The sequence below is a fragment of the Cebidichthys violaceus genome, unplaced genomic scaffold, assembly GCF_023349555.1.
Source record: "Cebidichthys violaceus isolate CVI_PGR_0920_01 unplaced genomic scaffold, fCebVio1.0.p SCAF_12, whole genome shotgun sequence".
Taxonomy (NCBI): Eukaryota; Metazoa; Chordata; class Actinopteri; order Perciformes; family Stichaeidae; genus Cebidichthys; species Cebidichthys violaceus.
Window position 1 is genome coordinate 1,844,575 of NW_027176285.1, and position 27,652 is coordinate 1,872,226.

Sequence of the window (27,652 nt, forward strand, 5' to 3'; positions counted from 1 at the left end):
ATGTTAGCATTGTCATTATGAGCTTGTTAGTAAATTGACATTAGCGTTCACCGCAAAGCTCTGCTGTGGCTAAGTGTAGTCTCTCAGAGCCGCTGGCTGTGGACTCTTGTTACTGTATATTTAGTCTAGTTAATCATGTTGGATTTGTATATGGTATAGTTTTCTCATCTTCACTTTTCGTCTTGCAGACAAGATATGAAGTTTCATCCCAGCAACCTACCGGTAACTCTGCCTACAATGTGAGCCGCTTTCGATTTCTGGAGGAAAGAAACCGAGCTCTGAAGCTTGAGGTATCCACGCTTCGCCAGGAGAAACAGCAGTATAGGAAAAAGGTACATTTCACCACACACACACACACACACACACACACACACACACACACACACACACACACACACACACACACACACACACACACACACACACACACACATATCTACCTTTCTCAGCCACTCTGCGCTGTTCACCCTCATTATTCTAGATGAGCTTTATTTGCCTGCAAATGTGCACAATATACACATTAACCGATACACTCCTCTGGAATTCAGACTGTTAAGACGTGATAATTGTGGCACTGTATGTGCGCAGAGAGTTTCAGTGAGTCACTCTGTTCAAGTCCCTGTTGCAGCTTTTATTCCTCAAGGACGCAGCTGTGTGTAGCGGGGTGACTCGCATGACTCTGTGCACATATACTCCCTCTGATTGGTCTTGGTTATGCAGACATGTGGGCATGTGTAATGTGGTGTAAAATAGATAAGGAGGGGCGTGTGGTTCGGGTGTGTTGTGCATTAGAGTGCGTGCGTGCGTGTGCGCCTTTAGTTTGCGCCGTATGCTTATGCATGCATTTATGTATTTAGTCCTTCGGAGGCCTCCCCCAGGTGGTCTCGGGTGGCAAGGTGTGTGAGCTGTTGTCTTGGCAACACGCCTATTTGCAGAAGTGTGGACAGACTGTCCGAGGGGAACCGACATAACATAATGGCTGCTTCTGTTATAAGCCTCAATGGCTTGAGATTAGTGTCAGTAAAATAGAGCGAGACCTGCATGCTACAGTCTGCCTGTACAAACGCTTTGCTGACAGTGGTTCAGCACAGTGTAGCTCTCAGGCTTAAACATTTTGTCACACCACTCATTTGGTTTGTGAATGTCAGCATTGTCGCCTTCTCCTCATTTATGTTGTATTGAAGCATACCTCAAGTAAAACCAACATATTTACTTAAAGTCTATAAGTTGTTGCCTCGATATATATGGAAACTAGATACAGTACAAATGAAAAATGAACCAATGAGAAGAACCCTCACGCGTATAACTTTCCTACTTCGTACTCTCCTTTCACTGTAGAGGAAAAGCTGACAAATCACTTCTAAAACAGCAATTCATCCTTTTATATGAACACATTACCACACTTCTGATCCAATAGCGTAATTCATGGCAACCTGCCCAGTGGGAGATTTTGTCCATCTTCACAACCAAAAACCTTGGCACGAGACATGTCTGTCACCGTAGCTAACATGCAGTAGTCGGCAACATAACTCAGTAATGTCATGTAATCATGTATGTATGTGTTCGTGTTCATGTGCTTTTCATATGTGGGTAGATGCTGTTGGAGGTAGTCCAGCTGGGTGCCTGGCAGTCTCTTTGCTGTCACTGCTGACGGCTACACTATCACAGACTGCATCATGGTCATTCATGCAAAGACAGACTCAGCTATGGATCAGTCGGACTAAGAGGAGCTCAGTCATGAGAGTGGGTTTGCTCATGCAGATGGACTCTCTCGTCAAAGACTGGAGAAGATGGCGGTGTATCACATCCGTCAATCTTGACTTTAATGCAAAAAATGATTTTTCTTTCTTTTCATTCTTTATTAGGTGATGGAACATATGGCCGTATGATATTTAGAAACAGCCCTCGAGGATTGTCAAACTCACAGCCAGCGAGTTATTCATGGTTTACATGGATGGCGTCTAAACTCGATTCTACACAAAATATCAGTTGTTATTGTAAAACAAATCATATATTTTGTCACATATTAGCAGCATGACATAACTTGCCTCTAGCTTTGTTGCACAGGGTGATGATGGGTGCATAACATGTAGCTATTTCTAGATGTTTTTAAATGTACTAGCAGTCAAAGCTACAGTATGCTCAAAATCACCATGAGTTTATAACACCTTTTTAAAATTGTTGGCATACGTTTTTTGCCCGTAGGAAAAAAATAACAAGAAAAGTAAGAACTGTACCAATTACATATCTACATAATAAAGTGGCTATATTAAATTAGAAATGGATCACATGACTGCTTACTGTATATATTCACTATGAAGCTGGAGAATTCTCCAGGTGGAGAGGGTGACAGCACAAAATGAATGCTAATCTCCTGGATGTTTAAAAAGACGATTTAAAAGGTGACATGTCAGCGTTGTGTCTACTGCTTTGTTTTTGCTGCCCCCGATGGCATTACCAGGGACTACAGGTTTAAGTAATCTTATGTTTTATAACGAACTCAAATCGTAACATGCCACAGTGTACGTTGTTCTCCACCTAGCGCAGACAGTTACGTTGAGTGTTTGATTTGAGAGGGAGACCACACCCAGATCAATGAAACTCGGTCCTCCTTTTCTCCTCATTCATCTTTTGTAGAGTTAGGGAAGCGTGTTGTCTAATCCTTGTTTTATCGTTGAGAATGAGGCACTTCAGCTACATTCTCACATCTCTTGCCTGTTCTTCCAATTCATTTGTTATTTTGCTCCTGAAATGGCAAGAAAAAAAAACAACCAACTGAGAGGGTGGACTGCTTCCTCGAAAAAACAAACAAAGAGCTTTAGATCGGTTGCCTGGAAACAATCTGTGATGGACAGTCGGAGAAAGGTACCTTAGGTGAGGAATGACCTTCTGTGTGCAGTGTGGCTGCTGCTAAAAGGCCACAGCTGTCTCCCTGGACACCGTCCCTATGGCAACGATTGTGTACCGCTAGCAGCTGGCCCACTCGGATGATAGTCCTCGTGATGATACGGGCTGTCCCGCTGCAAAAAGGAACGTCTAATCAATAACCTCTAATAGCCGTGTTGTCTCAGCTGACCCAGTAATCTCCATTTGAACTCGTTCGAATCAAAGATGCACAGACACACCAGGGTTAATAATAGTCTCGTGTAATGTAACACAAATCAGCTGGAATAATACGTACCACCGCCCACAGGATTCTTCAGAATGGTCCCTTTGTTTTGACTCACAACGCTGTTTTAACAACCGGTATTAGACAGGGTGTGTTTAAGCTGAAGTTTTTATTCTTTTCTTAATTGAGTTTATTTCAGACAGTGTCCTTTCAGACGGTTGGAGTTGTGTCTCTATAACTCCATTATCCTCTTTTTACCGGTCCATTTCCCATTCCTTGTCTCGTTACTTAAGTAAAACTACTCAGAGCTAAGGCATGGCACAATAAGTTTTACCCTTTAGAAGAAATTATCAATAATTTTGATGTCTGAGATTCAGCTAAGGCGTCCCTTTTTCTGTCCACACTGACTGTTTATCTGCATTAACATCATGTACTACTCAGACTACAAACAGAAGCCAACAATCTTGTCCCATTTCGGAACGCATTCATATGCAAGCATGTGTTTATAGACAACATTGTAATAGCTCACACGGCCAGTAGTGGGAACATGCTAGCAGATTAGCTTGCTAGTGGTAGCACTGGCTTTGTTGGTCACGTGATCCTCCCTTTTCAAGTTGTAGCAGTCCGAGTCTCCCATCTGTAAATCTCTTTCTTTCTTTTTATGTTTCTCTTTTTAATCCCTCACATCTCCTCTGTTCTCTCCCCCTTCACTTTGTCTCCCATACAATCCACTTCCCCCCCCCCCCCCCCCGGACTTCCATCCGCATCCTACTTCCTGTCCAAACCTCCTGACTGAGGCCACTAATCTGGCCTGTGCAGCTTCATGCCTGCATTCATTTAAGAAGATGTGATGGCCGTGCCAGACTGTGATCAAATTTCAGACATCTTCTGAGAGTTCACTCCAGACACACATTTTGAAATGAATTATGTTTTCTTCCCGGCTGTGAGTGGATAATACTTACATGATAAAACCAATGCCATTTAAGTTCCACCCTAGGATTATTTTTTACTTAGGAAACATAAAAAAACCCCACAGCCACAAAAAGAAGCTGCTACAGTCTTACTGATCATGGTAGGCCTATTGTTTTTCAAAAATCCCAATCCAAAGTGTTTCATGCAGTGTTTTCCATAACGGTACACTTAACTTTTAATTCCAACCAAGCGGTATAACTCATTATGACCGTATTAAGTCATTTACAGTCTATATATTCAAAGATCTATCGTGACTCATAATCTACATAACCACAATTATTAATGTACCCCACAGTGCTGCTTCCTAGGCAACTGCTGCTTTCTTTGAGTTGGAGCTGGATATAGAAATGACAATAAAAGAAATCTGTGAATAATGGCTACCGAGACAGATAGTTACATAAATGTCCAGCATTGGCTTAGATTTCAGAGCATACACTGATGCAAGTGTCCGAAACAAATTTGCTTTCCATCTTGTGAGAGCACTGAATCATATCAGCTCTGGGAAAAATAAATTATGTTGCATCAGTAGGAAAATGTGCTAAAAATATGGCACTGTCAAAATGTAGGGCTCTCCTGGATTAATTGAAAATCCCCTTAACCGGATTAAATCATTTTAGGGGCTAACTGTGGTATACCCACACTCTCAATCACACATACACATGCACGAGCCCCCACACATAAGCTGATGTCAATATGATATAATTACTCATTGTGACAAGGACGTGTAGGCAGTGTGATTGCAAGTGTGTTCTGTGTTGTAGTTAAAGGCTAAGAGCTGTGAAACTGTGAGGATTAGAGTTGGAACAGACCGAAAATGGAATAATTGGTCGCATGGGGATGAAATTGAGCTCCCACCATTAATGCATGTCGAATTTAAGTTTGGCCAGTGTTTTCAGAAAACTTTATATTAAAGCCTCTCAATATAATAAGAGCATCTCAGCAGGAGTTCCCTAACCCTACAAGTGTGGAGTAATATCACAGAGATGGTGCAAGTCATTTCACCCCCTTTGGCCTTGAAAAGGAGGCCGTAAAACGTTCGTAGTGTTCTCCGTAGTGGTTACAAGAGGCGTGCATTAGCCATTGGAGCATGGCATGGCTCTATGGATGGCAATGTCAGGTCTGTTGGTCGTTCAGTCGGACCACCACTTTTGTCCACATTGCATGGATTGCCATGAAATTCTGTTGAAGACAGTCATGGTTCCCTCAGGATGATTTGTAATATCCCATTACTTTGTCTCTAGCACCTCCCTCAGGTTTAAGAACTATAGAATATATATTGAAACTAAAATATCACTTTGTCCACTATTTTGGTTTAAGACCAATTACCTGCAAAACTAATTGCATTACCATCAGCCTGTACTTTGTGTTTGGTGCTAATTAGCAAAAGTAGCATGCTAGTCGGTGTAATTGTATACATGTTAGCATGCTGATGTTAGCATTGACCTGAAAGCACAGCGGTGCCTCAGTACAACCTCACAGAGCAGCCGCTTGGCTGTAGAATATCAGTCTTGTTTTACTATATTAAAATGTCCAAAGATCTTAATTAACTAAAAATGTTGATTTTGGGTGTTTCTAAATAACGACATCCTATGATCAATTAAAAGCCGTTTTAAACAGCTCAAACCATGGCTCAACAGAATGTTTTACTTCTCAAATTTCAAGTAAGTAAATTAAAGTGCCGATGACCTCATTAAAGGACCCACATTACAGTAGAACACACTTTTATTACTACTATGTATTTTTACACTATTCGCAACATCCACACATTTGCCTTTCAATAGTCTCACTGTAGGCCTTTTCACAGTGATTGACAAACTTACCATCTTAAGCTATACCCTGTTTATTAACACTAGTAACATCATTATCAGATGTTTGTATGTCAGTAAAAAGGTGGCATCAATCAAGGCCCTGTTCAATTAGTGTCGTGGCTTAAGACGGGGAGCAGAGACGAGGAGGAGGAGCATTACGCAGGCGGCTGTCATTTCAGTCAACTTGGCAGACAGACAGGAAGGTCCAGACTGTGGTTGTACAGGGCAGCTTTCCAATAAACCATCCCCATTTGTATCCCAGACTCCAAGATGCCCGTTTCCTGTTGCCAACGATACCTCTTCCGATGTAGCTGACGGTTGTAGCAGTGGAGCTGGCTGATTAATTCAACAGAGTAGATTTCCGCAGCTCGCTGCACACGCATACAGAGAGAGAGAGAGCGCAAGAGAGAGAAAGAGAGAGAGAGAGAGAGACAGAGAGAGGGGGGAATTGAGCAGAGGAAGAGAACGCGTAAGAGAAAAGGAGAAAATGATGGAGGAAGGGTGTTAAGGAGGAGGGTCTTCGGGGGTGGGGAGAGAGTGAGAGGAAAGGGAGGATAGGAAAGAGAGAGTGTGTGGAGAGGGGGCGGAGGAAAGGGAGAGCGAGAGAGAGAGAGAGAGAGAGAGAGAGAGAGAGAGAGAGACACACGCAGGCCCCGGAGCTGCTACTGATGCTGCTGCTGATGCTGCTGCAGCCGTTTGACAATTCCCCACCCAGAGAGAGCAGGGAAGAAGGGAGGAGATCAGAGCAAGGAGGAAGAAGGAGGAAGAAGGAGTAAGCGACACCTCAGTCAAGATGCTCCTGTGCTAGCCAACACTCACGGTAAATACCAACCCTTTATCACCACTCTGCTTCCCCTTTACTGCCTCTGTATGTCTCAGCGGCCCGAGTGTGTTTCTGTTTGATTTAGCTCTGTTGAGTCCTATATATAGTGCACAGGGTTAGCATAGCCAAGCAGCTGGGGAAAAGCTGTCTGTGCAGCTGCGGCAGGAGGAGACAGACGTCCACAGAGAGGTGGAAAGGAGAGGAGGATTTGTACATTTTTGTCTCTCCTGGGACTTAATGAGGAGAAAAAAGCAACCTCTAGCTTGCTCTGTTTCTTGGCTGTAGCAGGGCCACCTGTTTGGAGATGTGTGGGTGTGTGCGGTGTGTATTGAAGGGTGGGGGGTGGGGTTACGGCGTATGGGTGTAATGGTGTGTTTGTGGTGTGGAAAGGTTAGTATGTGCATGTGATTGTGCGCGTGCGCGTATGTTTGCACATGGAGTTTTCAAAGTGTAGGACATCGCTGCCTTTTGACTGCTGTCAAATTATGAATCTGATCGTGTTCGTGTGCACATGCAAGCATTATTTGTAGAACGGCATATGTAGACACATGTTCACATGAGCCCTCAGACACACTGGGAGAAAGACAAATGCTTTGTCAAACAAATAGATTTTGTGTGTGCGTGTGCGTGTGTGTGTGCGTGTGTGTGTGTGTGTGTGCTTTGACGTTATCGGCTCCTGCAACCTGAGCTTTTCCTGGTTCCTGCCTGCTGAGGGGTTGCCAGGTGTTGGTGATGAATATTAACCAACTCGTGGCTGATTGACATTTGCTCTCCAGTTATTTATCCTCATGAGGCAAAGTCTCTTGCTAAATATGTGTGTGTGTGTGTGTGTGTGTGTGTGTGTGTGTGTGTGTGTGTGTGTGTGTGCTCATGGGAAGATGCTGTCTTATATACACTCATTTGCCAGTTTATTAGGTGCACCTACTGTAGCTAAAACTGTTGCGGTCTAACACGACCACCCTTCATTTCCTACCTTCATGTTCAGTTTTTGTTGAGCGATACTGATTCATATGGTATGATAGGCTACAGTTCATGGTGCTGTTGAACCGTATTGCAATATAATAAAGGAACGGCGTTTAGTGACTTCTAGCAGTGAGGCTGCAGAACACCACTCCGCTCACCCCCCTCCCTCTCCAATTGTGTCGGAGAACTACGGTGGCCTTCAGGTAACGTAAAAAACCTGAAAGGTTCTCTTCAGAGCCGGTGTTTGGTTTGCCCTTTTTTTTGGGGGCTGCTGTAGAATCATGACTGTGCTGCATGGCGCACTACATGAAGAGGACCTGCTCCCTATGTAGAGACGAGGGACTCATTCTTAGCTAGAATGTGTTTAGTAAAGCTAGTTCCAGGTGAGATGAAAACATAGTTCTGAATATTTTACTCCATTTCTGCTAATAGCTCCCCCTAAATCCTACACACTGGTATTTTGTCAACCGATTTTACATTATGATGAGCTAAATATTATAATAGGAATTTTACCTCCCAAAATACATACAACACCATTTTCATTTAGATAATAAATTCACCCGACATCACATTTTCAATCATAAGGGTGATGGATCCTCACCCCCCATGTTGCTGCCCATAATAACTGCTGTGTCTTTATATGAAATCTCAATATCCTAAAGGACTACTTTGTGGGAACCAGGTGTGCTAACCAGGTGTTTAGACCTGTAACTGGTATCAAATGAGCATTTGGGTGAAAACGTTTGATAAGAGATTAATTACAACTGGGCAAGGTTATGCTAATGTTTTGGTAGCAGTTAGGTATAAAACATTGAGCAATGAAAGAACATTAGTTTCTTATGTCTCGCTGTAGTCCTTTCATGGTTAGAAAACGTAGTCCGATCACGTGTTGTGCTCAGAGTGTGTGTGAATTTTGCAGAGATGGTAGAATGGAAGTAATCTGGTCAGTTGTTGAAACGAGAGAAACTCCACTGCCAATCATTCCGCTACTGCTTTCTCTGTTGGCTGTGGTCGTGTTACTGTACATGCTTAGAAGTGTGTGTGTGTGTGTGTGTAGGTTAGAATATACATTCATATCCCTGCACCATGCATATGTTTGAATGTATGGCTGTGTGGGTGGGTGAGAGACCGAAGGAGAGATACGGCAGAGGAGAGAGAAAGTAATGGTGCTGAGACGGTCTCTTTTTGCAGCATTTTGCTTCATGTGAGCGGTGTAACTTTCTCTTTTTTCCTTCTCTTTGACTACCCCCCTTTTTTCTCCCTCCCTTTCCCTTTTTTTTTTTACCACATGAAAGTGTAAAAATCAGGTATCAGAATCTTACACACTCCCGTAATAACACTCCTCTTGCACCATTCTCCCGTTCCTTCTTCCACTTCCTCATCTCCATGCGGCAGACTGGTCGGCTGTGCCGGCTGACGTTCAGTCGGATGCTAAGGGGCGAGAAGGAGAGAGGGGAGGAAAATAAGATGAAACTTGTGTTTTCAGTCTCATGGCTGATTTCCCCAGTCCTCTCCTGAGATCATCAGTGAGTCTGGCAGCCAAAAGACACCGTCCTCGACTAATCAAAATGTCCCTCGAACGTACAGACGCCGCAATGATCCCTGAACAAGAAACAGCCTCGTCGGGGTGTGGCTGCACATATCAATAAACACACATGTACAACATGCACTAACATGTGGAGACGGGGAGCGCAAACCGTTGTGTACTTTACACAGTTGCTCTGGATTACATGCCTTCACACACATTCATTTCCACTGTATTATTAACAGTGTATCCATCCACTTACTCTCCTCTATTACACATCCACATCACATAGAGCCGACTATGCTGTGCATCGTTCTGTACAAGATTGTATTGCTTACTCGTGTGCACGCTCGCTGAGCATCTTTGGTTTGCTAACTGTTCATTCATCCCCGCAGGTTGAAACAGCAAATAAATTAGACGGCTTTTGTTTGCGATACTTGCGCGCCGGCTCGCATTCAGACGATTCAAAGGGCATCAGATATGTTGGATGTGATACTCCGTTGCTACTTTTTTTTTTTTAATCATCCTGACACACCATACCTGAAAGAGAACAGTTTCTATAGCAACCCCATCATCCCCTCCCCTCGCCCCCCACTGCTGTTGTATGTGTGTGTGTGTGTGTGTGTGTGTGTGTGTGTGTGTGTGTGTGTCTGTGAGTGTGTTCCCTAACGTGTGTATCTCCGAATGCGAACACATGCCTGAATATGAGTGAGTGCTGTATTGATCGCCAGCATACACGTGTTGATGTCATCTAGCCAGCGGGGGAAGCAGAGAGGGAAACAATAAAGGAACATTTCCTCCGCACATTTCCTGGCAGCTTTTCAAGATACACAGAAGTTTTATTAAAGGAAAGAGACAGAGCACTGCAGAGGGGGGAAAAGCAAAAAAGAGGAGGGTGGGGCACAGAAGGAAAGTGAGAGGTGGAAGAGAGGGAGGGCAGGTAGTAAATGGCTGTCTGATTGAAGTCTAAATACAAATACAGTTTCAAATAAGCTTTGATTGACCAGCCAATTAATCAGATGATATTAAGTGATTTTGTCTTAGGATCACTCTACTGAGTGTCAGGTGTACAGAGCCTCTATATGACCCTGAACCAAATTTATACGTTGTAAAAGTTGTGGCATACGTCTAGGGTGGTGTAGCAGACCAAAGTGCCTTTTCAAAAAAACCTAATTTGTGACCTCTTTGATTTTGTTTCGCTCCATAATTTTGCCATGGCACTGCAAGGCTTGGTGAGCCCTTTAGCAAAGACACACGCTGATTAAAGGCCTGTTTATTCCGCAGCACTGATTGTCTCCCACTGTCTCCTGTCCTTTTTTTAGGTTGACTTCTCCCTTCACTTTCCCCTTTATCTCCTTCTCCCTTTGTCTCCTTTCTGTTGAGATCACACTTCCCTCTCAGACTCTGTTCCTCTAAATAACTACTTGATTACCTAAATTACACCTGTCCTGTGCCTCAGTCTTTCTCTACATTTGCCTTCGCTCAACACTTCCACTCTCGTCCTTCTTTCTTTCAGCCCCCAGTGGGTTGTGTCTGGATGGGCTTGAATGATTAAACATAGGACAGGAGCCTTTGGTGGAGTGAACACCAAGGGCAACTAGATGGAGGGAGGAAAGGAGAGCGAGAGAGAGAGAGAGAGAGAGAGAGAGAGAGAGAGAGAGAGAGAGAGAGAGACAGAGACAGTACACACACTGTCAAGCACACCGGCCTGTTTGGATACAGATGACATGACAGGAACTGTGCTTTTGTAACTGTCACCTATTGCTCTGTGCCACAGAGTCCTGCTCACTTGAGGCCTAAAACTCGGTCACATGCATTCCTGTTCCAGGAACCATTATAGAATTCTCTATGTGTTTGTCATTAAATCCTGAGCAGTATTTTGAGCACAGATATAAATTAAAAATATTAATGATCTGCTGTTTTCTACAGTAAAACTTGTTTTGACCCCAGATGATGGGAACTGTTTGTCGTCTGTATGTGATTGTTTCTTTTTTAATTCTAAGGTCTCATTATCCATATTTCTGGGTTTTTTTTAAAGGAACATTTTTCAGACAGAGCTTAATGAGACAGAAGTCTGTGAGGGATTAAAGGTGATTTGCATGTTTTGTTCAAATGTAGTCATGGTAGCAGTCCCAATTCTTTTTTTGCTTCATTGAACCATTTGGTGGATTGTGCCATACTAATGTAGAATAAAAAGTAGGTATATATGTAAAGTAAGCAATGATTTATTTATGTAAGTGCCTCACAATAAAAGCATTTAGCGCAAAATGTCAAAAGGGCAGGATAGAAACAAATGACACAAAACAGAATTAATAAAACTGAAATGACCTCAACTAAAGAGCAATATATCCTGTTAAGGAATACAAACGAATCATATTTATGATCCACTTTGATATTGAGAGCACAAACTTATTCCAAAGTTTAGCAAATGCTCGTTCTTCATTTTATGCAAAGCAGAGAGAAAACATCCAGCGGTCCCCGGTCAGTCGACCTGAGTGACTTAAAGAGGACGTGTGCACACATGCATATAGGTGTCTGGAGTGCCTACCAACCCACAAACTGTGAAATAAGATATTAGAATATACCCCCCCCCCCTCGCAGGCCAATCAGAGCAGACTCTGCTTAAAGAGACAGCCGCTGAAACGGAGCTTTCCAGCCAGAGGGTGAATACAGGTATATTCAGACCGACGGTATGAGAGAACAGTAAAGCATGGGAAGAAAACACAGGTATGAACCTGAAAATGTCTCCTGCAAGTCAATTAAGAGATGTACTCAGGGACGTCGATGTCTGCTGCCTAATAAATGTAAACAAAAACTAATAGGATGAATTCTAAGATCCAGTGGCAGCTGACGTAAAGAGGCCAACGCTGCATAACCTCCCCGCGCTTCGTCTTTGTTAGAAGACTTGCTTGCTGCATTTAGAAGCATCTGCTGATGAGTATAAAATGCTAATTCTGTACTGCTAACCGTTGCGACGTGTACTTCAGTTTGCTGTTTTTGTAATAGGATACACGTACAGCACAGCACTGGTCTAGAAACCAGTGGCGAGGAAACCTCTGCTAAGGCTCTGTCAGTGTATTTCTAGCATACTGTACATTTTAGCAACTGTGCAATGGGGTCAGATGTAAATTATTTAGCACCTTGTGCAGTATGTTTTGCTGCAGATTGGGGTCACGTGTGTGTGTGTGTGTGTGTGTGTGTGTGTGTGTGTGTGTGTATTGTGTGTGGGTCTGTGTATGCACATATAGAAATTGGTGTGCATCCCTGGCCGGGTTTGCTTTGTGTGTGTGTGAGAGAGAGTTTTATGGATTCGCTTGTGCCTGAGCGTTGGTACGCCAGCTTGTGTGTGTGTTTTGTGAGTGCACGTGTGTATTCTGAGCATGGAGTTCCATCCAAGCATTATGTGAGCATGAAGGTCCATCGAAGCACATGTAATCCCTAACCAGCTCTTGGGCTTCTCATTAGCATTACACTGATCTTCCGCAGAACTTATTTTCCAGGCCTCTGATATTCTCTGTGGCCTGAGGGAACAATAGGTCCTGTTCACATCAAATGGGTTATGTCATCAATGTGACTGGAAGCTTTGCTTCTCACGTCATGGAAGCCCTACTTCACTCTCGCTGCCCGCTCCCTCGGTGTGTACATACAGCGCGTGCACACACACTTCAATGTGCATGTTCCCTTGCCCTAATGTTCCCCGTGGGGCATGTGTATTCTCAAGAGAGGCCAGTGTTTCCCCCGGAGGGCCCTCCATATACAGTACAGCTGGAACAACTCTACATATCACATACAGTACACAGTCAAAGGTAATAATACACTCACATGGGCTCTCTCTTTCTCCCCGTTCAGACCACTTTCACATTGGATCTAGATCCAGTTGGGACACATTGCAGTTCATGTCCTGTGTCATATTGTGCTTCAAATGTAAATTGTAAAAAAGAAAGAAACATGTTGAAATCTTTGGATGTCAACCCAAAGCGGTGTTCTTGGATGGCATCGTGCGTCTGTAGTCTGAGTATTTATAACCTCAGTGAGGAAAGGCGAGCTTAGCCAAAATTGACATGTGACAACCTCTACGACCCACGTCTACAATCCAGCCAATCAGAACAATTTTTATCCAAGTTTTTTTGTGTGCTACGGGTAAAGCATGTTTATTGTGCTGCAAAATGTTCAGAACATAAGAGTAACGCAGGAGGAAGACTTGGGTTCTTGCATCCGGTTTGACATAAGCGCTACGATTCACCAGGCATTCATTGCACATTTTGACACACATAACACGCGCAATAACAATCCTATAAAGTCATCGCATGTCGCATTATGCGAGATGGGTCTAGAACGCAGTCTACACACGTCTTAAGGCTGCATCTAACTTTTTTTTCTCCATTATTGCTCATTCTGTCATTTATTTTTAAATTTTTTTATAACATAAGCTGATCGCAAATTGTGGCAGCATCGCGTCTTACAAACAATTGTCGCTTGCAAATTGCAGATGATTTTTTTAAATACTACAGTATTGCTCATGCATTTACCCGGTTTGTTTTGATTAGTGAAAAGTATCAAACTCTATGGGAGAGGAAATGCTCTCATGTTGAAAATTGCAGCTTGCATGTTGCTAAATTTGGTGGCCCCTACGTGAGAATATAGAAAACCATAGCTATTTGGTAACTTGCCCCAGATGTGGGCCTAAAACTTTGAGTTGATGTGAAAAATCAGCTCTGCTGTTGTTGCAATATGGCCACATGCTGCCTGTGGAGACTCAAAAGCAAACACCGTATGAACTCCATATATGTTCACAGCACATACACAAGCACAAGCATTACAGGATCTTAGCAGGGTTCAGATGAGTACCAGGCGAAGCGACAGAGGAGGTCGAAGAGTGAGGTGAATGAGGATGTGCGTTAGGTGGAGGAGAAGTTAATCTCTCCTGACGACAGCGCCGGCCTCTCCCTGCCTCTCCTCTGTCCTCTCTCCTCCATAAAACTCTGGATTGTCTCCCGCTCGGCACACCCACACACTAAAACACACACGGCGGGATGTGGAGAAACCACGGCGTTTAAACAAAACACAAGCCGTTTGATTTTTTTTGCTCGAGAGAAAAGGTTAGCACCAATTTTAAACTACATGTCCCACAAGGCTCTTTATTTGCGCTCAGATATGAGTCTTTGAACTCTTATCCTTCTTGGTAAAATCTTGAGTATGCGGTTTCACTTAGCTCAAGAGATTGTTCAGTCTGTGCAGGGATTCCTTTCCCAGTAAGAAGATTTTATATGTGCATAAAATCTTTGCTGCCACATTGACCTGATGTAGAGTCTTTTGGGCTTGAGACATTAATATTAAACGTCTGTGACTGCGTAGGCTGGCTTTCCATTCAAGCGCCAGTTGATCCACATTATTAAATCTGCAGGAGTGAGTCACATATTTCATACTGAGACCTTTTTTCAAACCTTTATTTACACATCCACCAACAACAGGGGGTTTCCTCAAATGATTAGGGTGTTAAACATCGTGAGAACTTACAGTTTTAACTTAGTAGAGTGTGTATTTGTTTATTATGAGAGGTGGTTCTTGCCGCATGAATTCTTTTTTTAGAGATTTTGAATCCTTAGGATTCAAATGAGAGCTTTGGAACACTGGATGCACAAGAGCTTAAGGCTGATGTATGCCTGGAGATGCCAGTTATGCAACTCATTCATGCTTGCACACACACACACACACGCTCACACACACACACACACACACACACACACACACACACACACGCACACACACACACGCACACACACACACGCGTCACTATATTGATGTTACCCACTGCCATCTGCGTCCACACTTTACACCACAGAAATAGAATAGGACTGGAATGGACATTTGATGAGTACAAAAGAAAATGCAGATGATTGTTAGTTGCTGTGGCGACAACACGTCAGTGGGTTCATAAAGTGTTCGCCGAGAAGAGCCCGCTGGTCGGCTCATCTTCTGGAACCAGTGTAGCATTAAAGCATAGCAGAATTAGCAAGCTAGCTATCTAGCCAGCTGCCCCTCAGTTAGCTAGCTAGCTTGTTAATTCCACCATGCTTTAATGCTACACTAGTGACACAAATTAAGCCGAACAAAGTTGTCACTCATCTGGGAAAAGCAATGTGCTGTCTTACACTTAGACAAGAGTGAGCAGAAGAAGCATGAAGTTGTTAAATGTTACTCATTGACTCTGGCTCTCTGTGCTTCATAGCTTTACTGCACGTTTAAGTCGTTACTGCAAAAAAAACCCCTCACCTCAGTGAGTCTGCAACATGCTGTCTTCTGGCTGTGACGTGTGTATGTGTACACACACACACACACACACACACACACACACACACACAGACACACACACACACACACACACACACACACACACACACAGACACACACACAGATTAGTCACACATTTATGTTTTATGAATGAGGAACCTGTAGAGACACATTAGTGCAGAAGTTGAAATGGACACAAAAAGATAAGATTTTATAGCATGTCGATGAAAAATCTATTGGTGACATTATGGTCACATTCAGCGCACTTCATCATATGACTAATGCAAAAGGTTGCACACAGGAACACTACATGCCTTAAAGGTTAAAGGAAATGTGAATGAACTCTCCAGCTATTAGCCAGTAGTTGTCCCGGTGCCACGCGCATGTCGCAAACCAGCAGTAATGCGCAGTGTTTTGCATTGTAACGATTGATATCACAATGATCTTGAGCCATGCCATAGGCCGCCAAAGAAGCTGATTTCCGCCTGAATATTAAGTGGGATAGAAGTCTCTTGTGAAAAGGAAAAACACCTACTAAGCCCTTCAGAGGACGAACTCTGTGTTATACATCATCTTTTGTGCTGCAGTGAAGACCTTGCTAATGCTACACAATAAATCTTTGACATGTCCCTTGTTTTCATAACCAATTCCTTAAGTGGGGATGTACAGTGCTGACGCTCAACCGCTTTAAAGTTAACACCAACCTTGAAAGTGTGTCCTCTTTCGGACACATTGTGTTGTTAAGTCTACGGTACAATTTCAAAGTTTCTTCTCTTTTCATTCCAGTACGGCATCTTGAGCTACGCTTCAGGTGGGTGATCCATCACGGTGAAATAATACTTGTGATACTACAGCTACACGGTGCCACAGCTGCGATCATTGTATGAATGCTCCTTGAATCAGCTGAGTTGTGTGCAAGGCAACATCACAGATTTGCAGAGCTGATTTTGTGGATATTTTAAATTGTTTACATCCATGTTTGCCAGCCTGGACGTCTTCTTCTTTGCTACCTTTGCTGGACTGTTGCGGGAAACTGGTGGCATGGCTGTGCATCATGTCACCCAATAACTAGTTCACATGTACGTCAAGGAGGGTTCAAGTAACAAAAGGTCACATTTTCATATTGCGTCATGTAAATTGGGGTACAAGACATGAAAACGTTCTATTGTATGTCGGTTGCCATCCATTAGAGCGTACCCCAAAAAAAAGTTCTGGAAGGCTGAGCTCACCCAAAGAGCACGTGAGCGGACGCCATCCCGTTATTTCATATTTCATATTTTATATTTCATTCCACCGCCGGCTGTAATCCTCCTGCGCCGCAGCGCCAGTTAAACTACGCATGTGTCACGCGCCACAGCTCAAGACCGTGTCCCGGCCTTCACTGGTGTGTGATATCAACAAAATGTGGTCCATTCTTAACAGCATCGCACCATAGCGTTACTCGTGTTCAAAGACTCCACAGGGAACCTTTTTATTGTCTTAGTATACTGAAATGAACTGAAACCAATTGCTTCCAATAGAAGTTGAGAAATATTTTTTTGTGACATGCCCTAAAAAAAATGGCCAGTACTGTAGAATATAGTTAATGTTAAAGCAACTGTATCAAAGTTGTTAAAGGGTCAGTCTACAGTCCTTATCCAGGTCTTCACCGCTGAGCCACAGCAGTCTAGGAGGCTCCACAGTTGAGGGAACTGTCCATGGTGCTGATCGCTTCAGCTACTGGACAGTGCTGAGCAGGCAGCTGATGTTGCAGCAGCTGTAATTGGTGAGGACAACATTCATGGCTCTGAATCCATTTGCCCGTTCTGCAACCGCACAAGTGCAGAACAATGTATGGCGACACGGTTGTCGGTATATATGCGCACACGCACACACACACACACACACACACACACACACACACACACACACAGACACACACACGCTGACTAGTCGTCCTGTTTAACACTCTGCACAAAGTTTAGAGGATGATAGCATTGGAGGAAGTTTATGACATGAATTTATAATATCACAATATTTGAAATAAGATGGAAATCCTCTGATACAGAAGCGTGAAGCCTTTTGTTTGAGGATCAGTCTGCTCTCTACCTAATGTAACTTGCAAAGGAAGACAAAGACGAGATTATGCTTCATCTCTGGGTTGAGAGTGAGGTGAGCTCTTTTCTGTTATGATCGCCACACTTTTAAGTCATGAACTCCAGTTTAACTTTCACATGGAGTGGCTGTGGGGGAAGAAGGAGCAATTCTATATTCATTTATATATATATATATATATATATATATATATATATATATATATTGTACATGAAGGTTGTATCTTCACTTATTAGATTTGTTAGGACATCTCTGCTTGTCTGTGACTTCACTGGTGCTCCCACTGAGGACAGCTGATGTCCTCGGTGTCTTTCCGCCCACGGTTAAGTGGAACAAAGTGTTTCACCGTGACATCTGATTAATGACAATCCCCCTGGGAGTTGAGGGAGAGCAGCAGCAATCCTCTACCCACAAAAAAAAAAAAAAAAAAAATCCCATTTAGAGTCAGCAGTAGCCATCGTAGAAATCTCAATCTGCATCAATTACTTAATCCTCCATCCGTTCTCCTCTATAAGTGCAGCAGCTACTGGCTAATGCTCACTCAAATACCATCCTGCAATATTCATTATTATCAATATGAACCAAAAAACGTTTTTTTTTTCTTCTAAATTAAGCAAATCCACGATGATATCCGTGTAATTTTCTGTGGGCTTGCAAGAGGCAATATTTGAATGTTGCGATTGATTCCCATTAATGTCTGTTTTATTCTTAAGTGGCACATCAGCAATTCAAAAGCGCTAACACTTCTTTAAATACATTTTAAGCCTGCATGGAAAAATACAGTGTGTTCAAGATACTAAAACAGCTACAAGGACCAGAGTTAAACAAAGCTGGATGTGCTCTTTATTAAAGAGGGAGAATATTTGAGGAATTTTTCCATCCAATTTGGATCAGTATGAATACAGTTTACGTTTCTGCCCGTTTCCAGTCTTTATATTATGCTAAGCTAAGCTAACTCCTGGCCGTAGCTTTATATATATATATATATATATATATATATATATATATATATATATATATATATAGAGTGAGTGGTATCAATCTAACTCTCGTCAAAAGTGTAGATAATAAGTGGATTTCCCAGAATGTGAAACTAATCCTTTAAAGCTTTCTAAGGTCCAGCCAGTTGTGGAAAAGTTACTTTTATATTTCTTTCTGAAGCATAGTGGAAAATGCTGCTATTGTAAGGTTATTATTATTATGTATTTATTATTATACAATATGATATAAAACGCTTGTTAACATTGAGATTCGGGAGTCACTCGTACGGACGCAGAGTAGATTTTGGTTCTTTAGAAGCTCGGTAAGAAGCCACAGCAGAGCAGAGCAGATCCAGGGCCAGCAGCTAAATTAGTGGGTTTGGGGAGAGAGACTGATAATCATGGTGCTGATGGAAGGGGAAGCGCATGCATGAGTGTGTATGTGTGTGGGAGACGGAGATAGATGGAGAGAAAAGACAGAAGAGGAAGGAAGAAAGAAGTTGTCGAAGTGAATTAGTCGTTAGTGGTGTTGAGGTCTCTCCCCCTAGCTTGTCCACTCTTTCCACACACACACACACACACACACACACACACACACACACACACACACACACACACACACACACACACACACATAGATCTCAGATTTCGGCCATGCAGATTCACACCACACTTTTCACTCAAACATGGATTCCGCAGACGTCCTCGGAGTGCTGTTAATCCCCTTTTAAAGTGTTCTTCCTTAAGAGAAGGTCTAATTATCAAATCATTTATACATTCTAACCAGATTGTCTCTGTTTATTTGTACATATTGAAGGTTTGAATTGTCGCAGGAATGTGCGCGCGTGTCCCTTGGCTTAGCAGTATAGCAATGTGTTTACAAGATGTTGCGAAGTGTTAAGCAGAGCTGTGAACGTGTGATTCACTGGAAGTGGGAGGAAGCGGAGAAGCAGACATCATTCCTGAGGCCCATAAAAAGAAGCCCATAAAAAGGTCACTCTTTGTGTCTTCCTCTCTTTCTTTTGTTATCATAGCAACCTCAAATGAACCCCAAGCTTCCTTTTTTCACTTGAGCTGTCTTTACTCGACCTGTCCATCACTTCCTTCCGGTTATCTTCACATCTCCTACCAAACCCTCACCACGCTTCCCTTCGGTGTCAAACAACAAGGCCACGTCCTGGCGTGTCGGCCGCAGAGGACGACTGTCACGTCTTCCATAATTACCAGTCGAGAGGCGGAAAAGAACAGGATCATTTTTTGCCCGCTGCTGTGGCTCGGTGTGCTTCAGTACAGTTGCTGCTGCTCCGTAGTCTGCGGTGACGTGATGCGGAGGTAGCGTTACACAATAAGAGCAGCGTGTGAACTCACTCACCAGTCTCCGTGTCTTCCCGTCCTTGTCTGTTCTCGATCTGTCGCCTCGGTTTGATCGCGTCTTCCTCCGACAGCCCTGGCTGTCTCTCTGCCTGAAGAGAAGGAGGAACCTGGCTGGCCCCTCTCTTTCCGTTCCTTCCTCTCTTCTCCTCTTGGCTCAGGGTTTATTTGAGTTTCTCCATTTGTCCTGATAAATTTGATCACAAACCTCTGAGCCGGCAGCCGACGTACGATGCCCGAACTCCTCTTTTGCTTGAGTATATCCCAGCAATCGGGCTCAACGGAGCGCATCACATGTGCTGTGTGTGAGGCGTGTCACAGTGTTTACATGGCGCTGCGGCGTGGAATAAAAAAAACAGCACGGTCAGCTGTGCTTTATGGAGCTAGAATGCATCTTGCCAGTCGGATGTTTTTCATCAGTTTATGACACATAGGTGGCAACTGGATTAAACCCTGTTTTAGAGACTGTACATCTTCTTGTTTTTATTTGGGGCAATATTTTTAGATTCATAAAACATGTTGAAACAAAACCCCCACCGGTCTTGGAGCCACCATTTTAACGTACTAGACGTACAAGGAAAAATAAAAGCTGTGATCTTACGCTTTTTGTATGAAGACAAAGCTGAACAGAGAAAAGGCTTGACTGCTATTATAAATGACTTATCCACATGTTATGACGGCGATGCTGACACTGACAATCAACAGCATGAGCTCAGTGCACTGGCATGAAGTGGCATCATGGGCCCAGGATATGACCAGTCGCAGTGTCTTAAATGCTCAGCGCTGTGATAGGAGGAGAGCGATGCCCTAGTTTGAGTCTGCCCTAATTATGTAATGCTTGAGTACCTGCAGCACCGGCGGCGTGACAACTTCTGAATGTGGATCTGGGCAGCGGAGAGTGCAGACAGGGACTAACTACACACCTCTTTTCAATCCTTTTTTTTACGTGGCGTGCCACTTAATATCATCTTGAGCTCGCTACTTTTTGAATGAAATTATGGAATCATTTGCTTATTTAGCATTCAACTGACATATTCAGCACTCCCTCATTCCATGCTTTCATCTCATCGGTCTGTTAGGTTTTTCCTGAATAGATCTCCCTCTAACCTTTTCCCACTTCCTTTTCCTCTTTTCCATCCCTCTCTTCTCCTCGTCTCTTTTTTCCTGTGCCCCTCCCCCCCACCCCCTCTTTTTTCCAGCTCTCCTCGTCCGTTCCTAATGCCATATACCAAATGGAGGGTGACAGTGTGCAGCTGTGGGTTTTGTCCTCCAGACAGCATCTTAGAGAAAAGCTTACCCCCCCCCCACACACACACACACACACACGTGTGCAGATAGAGGGGAGGGATCGGCGCTAACCTGAGTGTTTCCTCTGTCGTTTATATAATAGTTTTAAGATGGAGTTGTGCTGGTTGCCTTGCATACGTGATGCAGTCAGACATGAGGAAGAAGATGCATCATAATGTAACAACGCACTTAACTCTCTTTTGTGTCTCTTGGTTATTTAGAGGGCAAAGCTCCATGCTGCCTTGCAGGAGAAAAATCGTCTGAACCTTGAGCTGATCAACCGCCACCTGAAGACGTCCGAGTATGACCAGGTATGGCATCACACACACACACACACACACACACACACACACACACACACACACACACACACACACACACACTCGCACGCAATGATAATCAATGACCAACCAGGCTGTGATCAATGGTAACATCTATTGTATATTACACTACTACCAGTGATATAGGTGCTACGTATCACAAGCACAAGGTCTTATAAATGGCTGCAACATCAGTCATATGTTGCTGTCTGTGAACCGTCTCTGCAGATCAATACACCTGCAGCCTTTTTCATCATCATCATACATGTTATCGTGTGTTGCCTCTTCATGGGCTTTCTATTGCTTCTTCACCCACATGTGCTGTTAATGTCATGTCTTCCATCTTTAACACACACACACACACACACACACACACACACACACACACACATCATTGCTACGTTTCCTTTCCCATCGCTGTGTCCTTACTGGCACAGACAGCCAGAGTCTCCCACTTCACACATGCATACATAAACAAACACACACACACACACACACACACACACACACACACACACACACACACACACACAGACCCAGATGGAGACAGTCTGTGATGGTAGGCGATTAGCTACTCTGGCGCTAATAGTGACTTTCACAGAGGGGGCAGATTTGACACGTGTCCAGGGACTCAGCTTGGAGCTTTTGCTCCAGCGTGCCACACAAAAAGATGCCATCTGTGCACGGACAAGGTGGGCACAGAGATGAAAAGGAAGCACGTCCAGTCCAGCCTCTGGTTCGTAAGAGCAATCCTGGCAGCGTGCGGTGGACGGAGCGCAGGGAGGAAAGGAAGGGATGAAAGAGGGAGAAGAGGCAGAGAACAGAAAGAAAGTGGTGAGATTATTAGAGAAAGTAATCACAGAGAAGACATTCTACTTCCTGTGGAGTTCAAGAGAATTAACTGTTTCAAAAGGAACTGTATTGACTCAAAATCACCGTGTGCTTGTACTGGACTCACTGAGTCAGGGTGCTGTCATTGACAATTACTCATTTCAGTTTTGAAGAAATATTTGAATGTTGCTGATTAAATAGCACAGCTAAAGACAGAATATTTATCAAATATATATTAGATTAGAATATTTATTAAGGGGAGATACACAACACAAGGTCTTATTACCAGACCACGGTTTTTTAAAGTTTAATTTTATATCTTTTAGTTTTTACTCACCTCATCTTATTTTATGATGTAAACCATCTTTGGGTATCGAGATAAATGCTTGGAAATGATTGCTATGCTACTCGTCTGACGTGACACAGCTCAGATTAATAGAGCTCCAGTCATAAATTCCACGATACGAATGAACTCATTGCCTTTGAAGCGGCGTAGTTTTGTGCAGTTGAGTAAGCATGCTTATCTATTGTACCCTCGTCTCTTTTGCTCGTTAATGAGATGATTGGTGCACGGCTGAGGGATGGTTCTGCTCGGTCCTATGAGGCCACCTTGAGAGGAACCAGCTTGACTCAAGGCCTCTGACTGATGAAGGAGCGAGAGGCAGAACGCTTAAGTCAGCAGCTCTGTCTCATCAAGGCTAAATTGAAATGTGCTGATTAATTTCTCTTCAGACTGTGAACTCCCAATCAACCCTCCAGCACAAAAAAGAACAGCCTCTATTCATAAATGTAAAAAGTAGGTCTACTGCAAGCACAAACCTCATCAAAATTGCATGTTTCTTTTCCTCTTTGAAAAGAAAACCCAGAATAAATGCTGCATTTACTCTCAAGTAAAAAACAGGGAGGAAATGAAGTGCTATGTTGGTTTTTCTGGTTGCCTGTGTCTCCGCTGACCTTTTTTTTTATGGCTGTTTATCCATGTTGTTTTTTTATTTTAATCCTCTTAATCTCCTCTTGCTCTTTTTGTCTCTTTCTTGTCCCTCCCTCCCTTGCGTCTGGACTCGTTCTCTCCATGTAGGTGCGATCAGACTATGAGCAGCTGAGACAGACCTTTGCTGTAGTGAGCCAGGAGAGAGACGTGGCCCAGCAGCAGAGGAGCCAACTCCAAGACAAAGTGGAGAACCTGGAACAGGTTCTAAAGGTGAGACGTTGTGGAACTTGTGTTCACTTTCATCCCATGTACCCCTCAATACAAATATCAGTAGTCTTCTTATAATAACTCCAGCTCTTCATCTCTATATTCATCTCTGTATTCTTTGGTGCGCTCATAATTCTATCCTTACTACATGTTTCATATTATTAATTAATATCATAATTAATGTCATACATACAATTACCTTTGACCACTTCACATTTTGGAAAATCCTGCCCCTGATCTCTCACACTTTGAATCATCTTTACTGCAGGGCAGTGGTAGTAATCTGAGCTCCATGTCACTTCATCATGTCAGAAAATTATTTTGAGTATTGTGGGAGAACTCAGAAATCCTTCCAGTAAGTGTCAGTAATGAACCTTTGGATTACTTGATTAAAGGATTCTGATTTGCCGTTTTTCATACATCCCCCAAGGAAAACATTTCCTTTCTCTCCCGCATTTAATCGCCTGCAGTTCTGGATTAAATTATGTAAATGAATTAAAAGTTAGTTCAGGGATTGATATCATAAACCTGCATTAGTTTCTTCTTCATCTCTCCCGTTCTTGTGCAGAAGACCACTGAGCAATGGCAAACCCATGCGCATGTCTTTCTGCTAAGTAGGCATAGCAAAAAGAATTAGGAGACCCCCTTTATCCTCCTCTATCACCGCTGATTCTATCCGTCCACTTTTTCATCTGGCATACTGTATATCTCACCACATTTCTCCAGCACTCCTATCTGCACTCATTCATCCCTCGCTCACTTCAGTGGTTCTGTTCAGCTCACGCCGTTCATCAGATTTGGAGGTTGTTTTTTTTTCTTTTTTTCGGCCCTATTTCTGCTGCCTCTTTTGGAAATATCCAAATCATCCCATGTGTTGGTTTTGTAAGAAAACTTCAGAAGGAAAGCGATGCAACTCACGAGGTGAAGTGTCATCGGATTCATGGAGAGGCTCTTTTTTCCACCGTCTTCCAGTCTGCCAATAGTAATCAGACACAGTCTCCCTGCGCCGTGAGAGGCGCTCTCATTACAAATCCTCGCCTCCCTGCATCTCCTATCGATTGTCTGTTTGTCAGGATATTTGAGAGAGAAATGTACCCATCGGAGAAAAACTGACCCGCTCCCTAATACAGCAAAGAAAGGTTTGTCACTTTCTCATTGTGTATTGATTAAGCAGACAAAGAGACTATTTAGAGAAAATTACACGAGGGGCAATGTGGATGAAGAGAGCAGAGATGGAGGAGATGCAACATGGAGAAAAAACTAAATATGGCAAAACACGGACTTCTTCAGTCGAAGCTAATGAGATACAGCACTGTCAATCTTGGCTTTAAAGTTATGTAATCTGGTAACAAAACACTTATTCTCATATATGTGTGAATTCAAGACACTTCTCTGTCATACAGAACGTCTAAAGGGCAATATGCAAGACAAATGTAAAGCGGCCTGTTACAACAGTCCATAGGATTAAGCAGTGCTAGTAGCGGCTAATGTAGCTTCGAGCCACAAGCAGAGAGGGGGAGTGGTCTACGGCGGTCTGGTGAGCTCACTTCTTTTTTTAACTCAACGCCCTCAACTGTAGTCTTCAGACCCAACTGATGTTGCAATCACTTAAGTCCAAATCCCAGGTTTCAGGTCTACAGTTCTGCTAAGCAGTAAACATCGCTTGTCTCAAAGATACTGCTCTGTGGTGTTGAAGCAGAGTGGGGGGTTCCTGGCACAGCTTCACCTACTTCCAAGGTGCACGGAAAAGTGTAAAAACTTATATTTTATATATATATATATATGTATATTATATAGAACAACTTTATAGACCAACGTGTTTCATCATGAAGGCCACAAACCAAAAGAAGAAAGGCTGGCAGTGGTCTGAAGGGCTTGAGCTGCAGACTTGTGTGAGGCAGGTTGTTGGTTTAAAATCAATGTCTGTCTCTGGTTTAACATGACATCACAGAGTGTTTGCTTAAAATGTAGGTGAGTTCATCAAGCCTACCGTGAATATCCGAGAGTTATAAAAAGCAGTTTTTTCCACTAAGGCTCCGGTGACAGCCTCTCAGCCAGCCCGGTCCTCTGCAGCTTAGAACTTCTCCCTGATTATGCAAAGCAGTAGCTGCCTGCTCAGGACACCTCGAAGCCACTCCGGGAGGTAAAGAGGCTTTTCTTTTTCTCTTTTTTTTTTTTCAAGGGAGAGAGAACACAGAGAGAAAATGATGAATGTCAGAGCTTTTTAAGCTGTCTTTTCTTCTTAAGCCCGTGGAAACATCTTATGGCCTTAACTCTGTTTCTGTAAGACGTGGCAGCCGGTCGTGACTCCGCGGCTAGATACTGTATGGTTATGACTCGGCTAATTTGGGAAAGGGTAGATTTAGGATCAGCGTGGGTGACCGTGCGTGACAGCTTCGTCTGACTCAGTTTGGAGTATACAGTGGGTTGCATCTGATACGCGTTATACGAAAAGCTCATACTGTATAGCACTACTTTACTTCCGCAATGAACTTCAACGCTCGAGTGCCTGAGATTGCAAAATCTGCTTTTAAAGAAATAGTTCAACTTTCTAGCTGAAACGGTATACTGTCAAAAATCATCTCTAAAGAACATCCGTCAACATAACCTTCTCTCTCTCTCTCTCTCTCTCTCTCTCTCTCTCTCTCTCTCTCTCTCTCTCTCTCTCTCTCTCTCTCTCTCTCTCTCTCTCCAGCATATGCACGAGGCTGTAGAGCTGAAGCAGCAGCTGCAGATAGAGCATGAGCAAGCGTTGGTGGCCCTCCACACCAAGCAGAAGGAGATCAATCAACTGCAAAAGGTATGGCCTCATGGATAACGGCAAAAGTACAAAAATTCGTCATTGAAAGCTTACTCTTTTTTTTTTTTTTTTTTTATACTTTTGACACAACGCTCCTTTTGTAATTGATTTTTGTGATAAGAGCGGTGACGAACTGAAGCTGCTTGTTCAGTAACTGATGTGTCAGTAGTCACTTTGTGCTGAATCACTGTCATTGAATCGCTGCTACTCTATCAGAAAATATGAAGACCTTTGAAAGCTGTCAAATGAAGTCAAAATCAGCAGATTTTGTCCGAAGTGCAGTCTCAGCTTTCAGCGTCTTCTGATATTGTTTGATCGTGTGATGAAGAGCGCTTTGCTAAAAATGTTGCCTCTCTAGTTGTTGGTAAATTTAAACACCGTGTGAACATCTTTCAGACTCGAGGCCTCGTATCCTGTCTGGTCCCTTTTTTAAATATTGGGATATATTCTTACTCTGCTTGGAGACTGCAAATATCACAAGGGACACATGGATTTAAATTTGATGTACCAGAAACTGTTCAAAAGAAGAGGTTTAATCATCTGTCTTAATCATGCATTCAATACATTCAATCACCCTGATGTTCAACATTGTGGAGCCTACATTTTAAACTGTTAGATGAACAAATATGTAGCTTTAAAGAATGTATTTGTTGCACCTTTGTCCTGTTGCAGCATTATTTTACAATTCATTGTTTACACGCCGTACAGAGATAAAACAAAAAGCTAAAAAGCCCATTTCTTATTCTATTGACTGATATGTAAATATACTCAAAATACCTGCTGGTTTAGAGCATGCAAGCTTTTATATGCCTTAGAACAGCTGAATAGTGACTGCTTCCTCACAAATCTGTCAGGTTTTTTTCCATCCACTTATGGTCTTGTATTTGCACCGGCGTCCTTTCAAAGAAAAACAAACAGACACTAAGCAGATGCTAAGTCATTTGTAAAACTAAGCAAAGAGGGTTTTTTTAATGTTGAAAACTGTGCTTTTACTTCTGCCACCAGCCACTTCTCGCACACTAAAATAAATCTGTTACTGCTCATCAGAGCCATCAGGAGCAGGCTTCTCCTCAAGTACCAGTGCTGTGATCAACCTGTGCATTGGGTCGACAGTGTGTCGGCGGTGTGCGGTCTGTTCTTCCTCATGGACGGTGATCGCGGTGTCAGCTGCCACTGTGTGTCTCTCTGTAGGCTAGGTTTCACGCTGACCAACGGCACGAGGAAGCGGCGCACCTGTTCGAGGTGCAGCTTTACCTCAGTGTTCCCAGATGTTTCACATA

General features: G+C 43.1%; 1 protein-coding gene across 5 annotated transcripts in view; it reads left to right on the forward strand.

Moving 5' to 3' along the window:
- Nucleotides 1-27,652, forward strand: part of LOC137868878 (RIMS-binding protein 2-like) — a 55,492-nt gene that overhangs the window by 8,851 nt on the left and 18,989 nt on the right. For all 5 annotated transcript variants that reach the window (XM_068705879.1, XM_068705883.1, XM_068705880.1 and 2 more), the window contains exons 3-6: nucleotides 189-332; nucleotides 21,445-21,534; nucleotides 23,453-23,575; nucleotides 26,268-26,372. In XM_068705879.1, coding sequence (XP_068561980.1) covers nucleotides 189-332; nucleotides 21,445-21,534; nucleotides 23,453-23,575; nucleotides 26,268-26,372 — 462 coding nt within the window. The remainder of the gene's footprint in view (nucleotides 1-188; nucleotides 333-21,444; nucleotides 21,535-23,452; nucleotides 23,576-26,267; nucleotides 26,373-27,652) is intronic.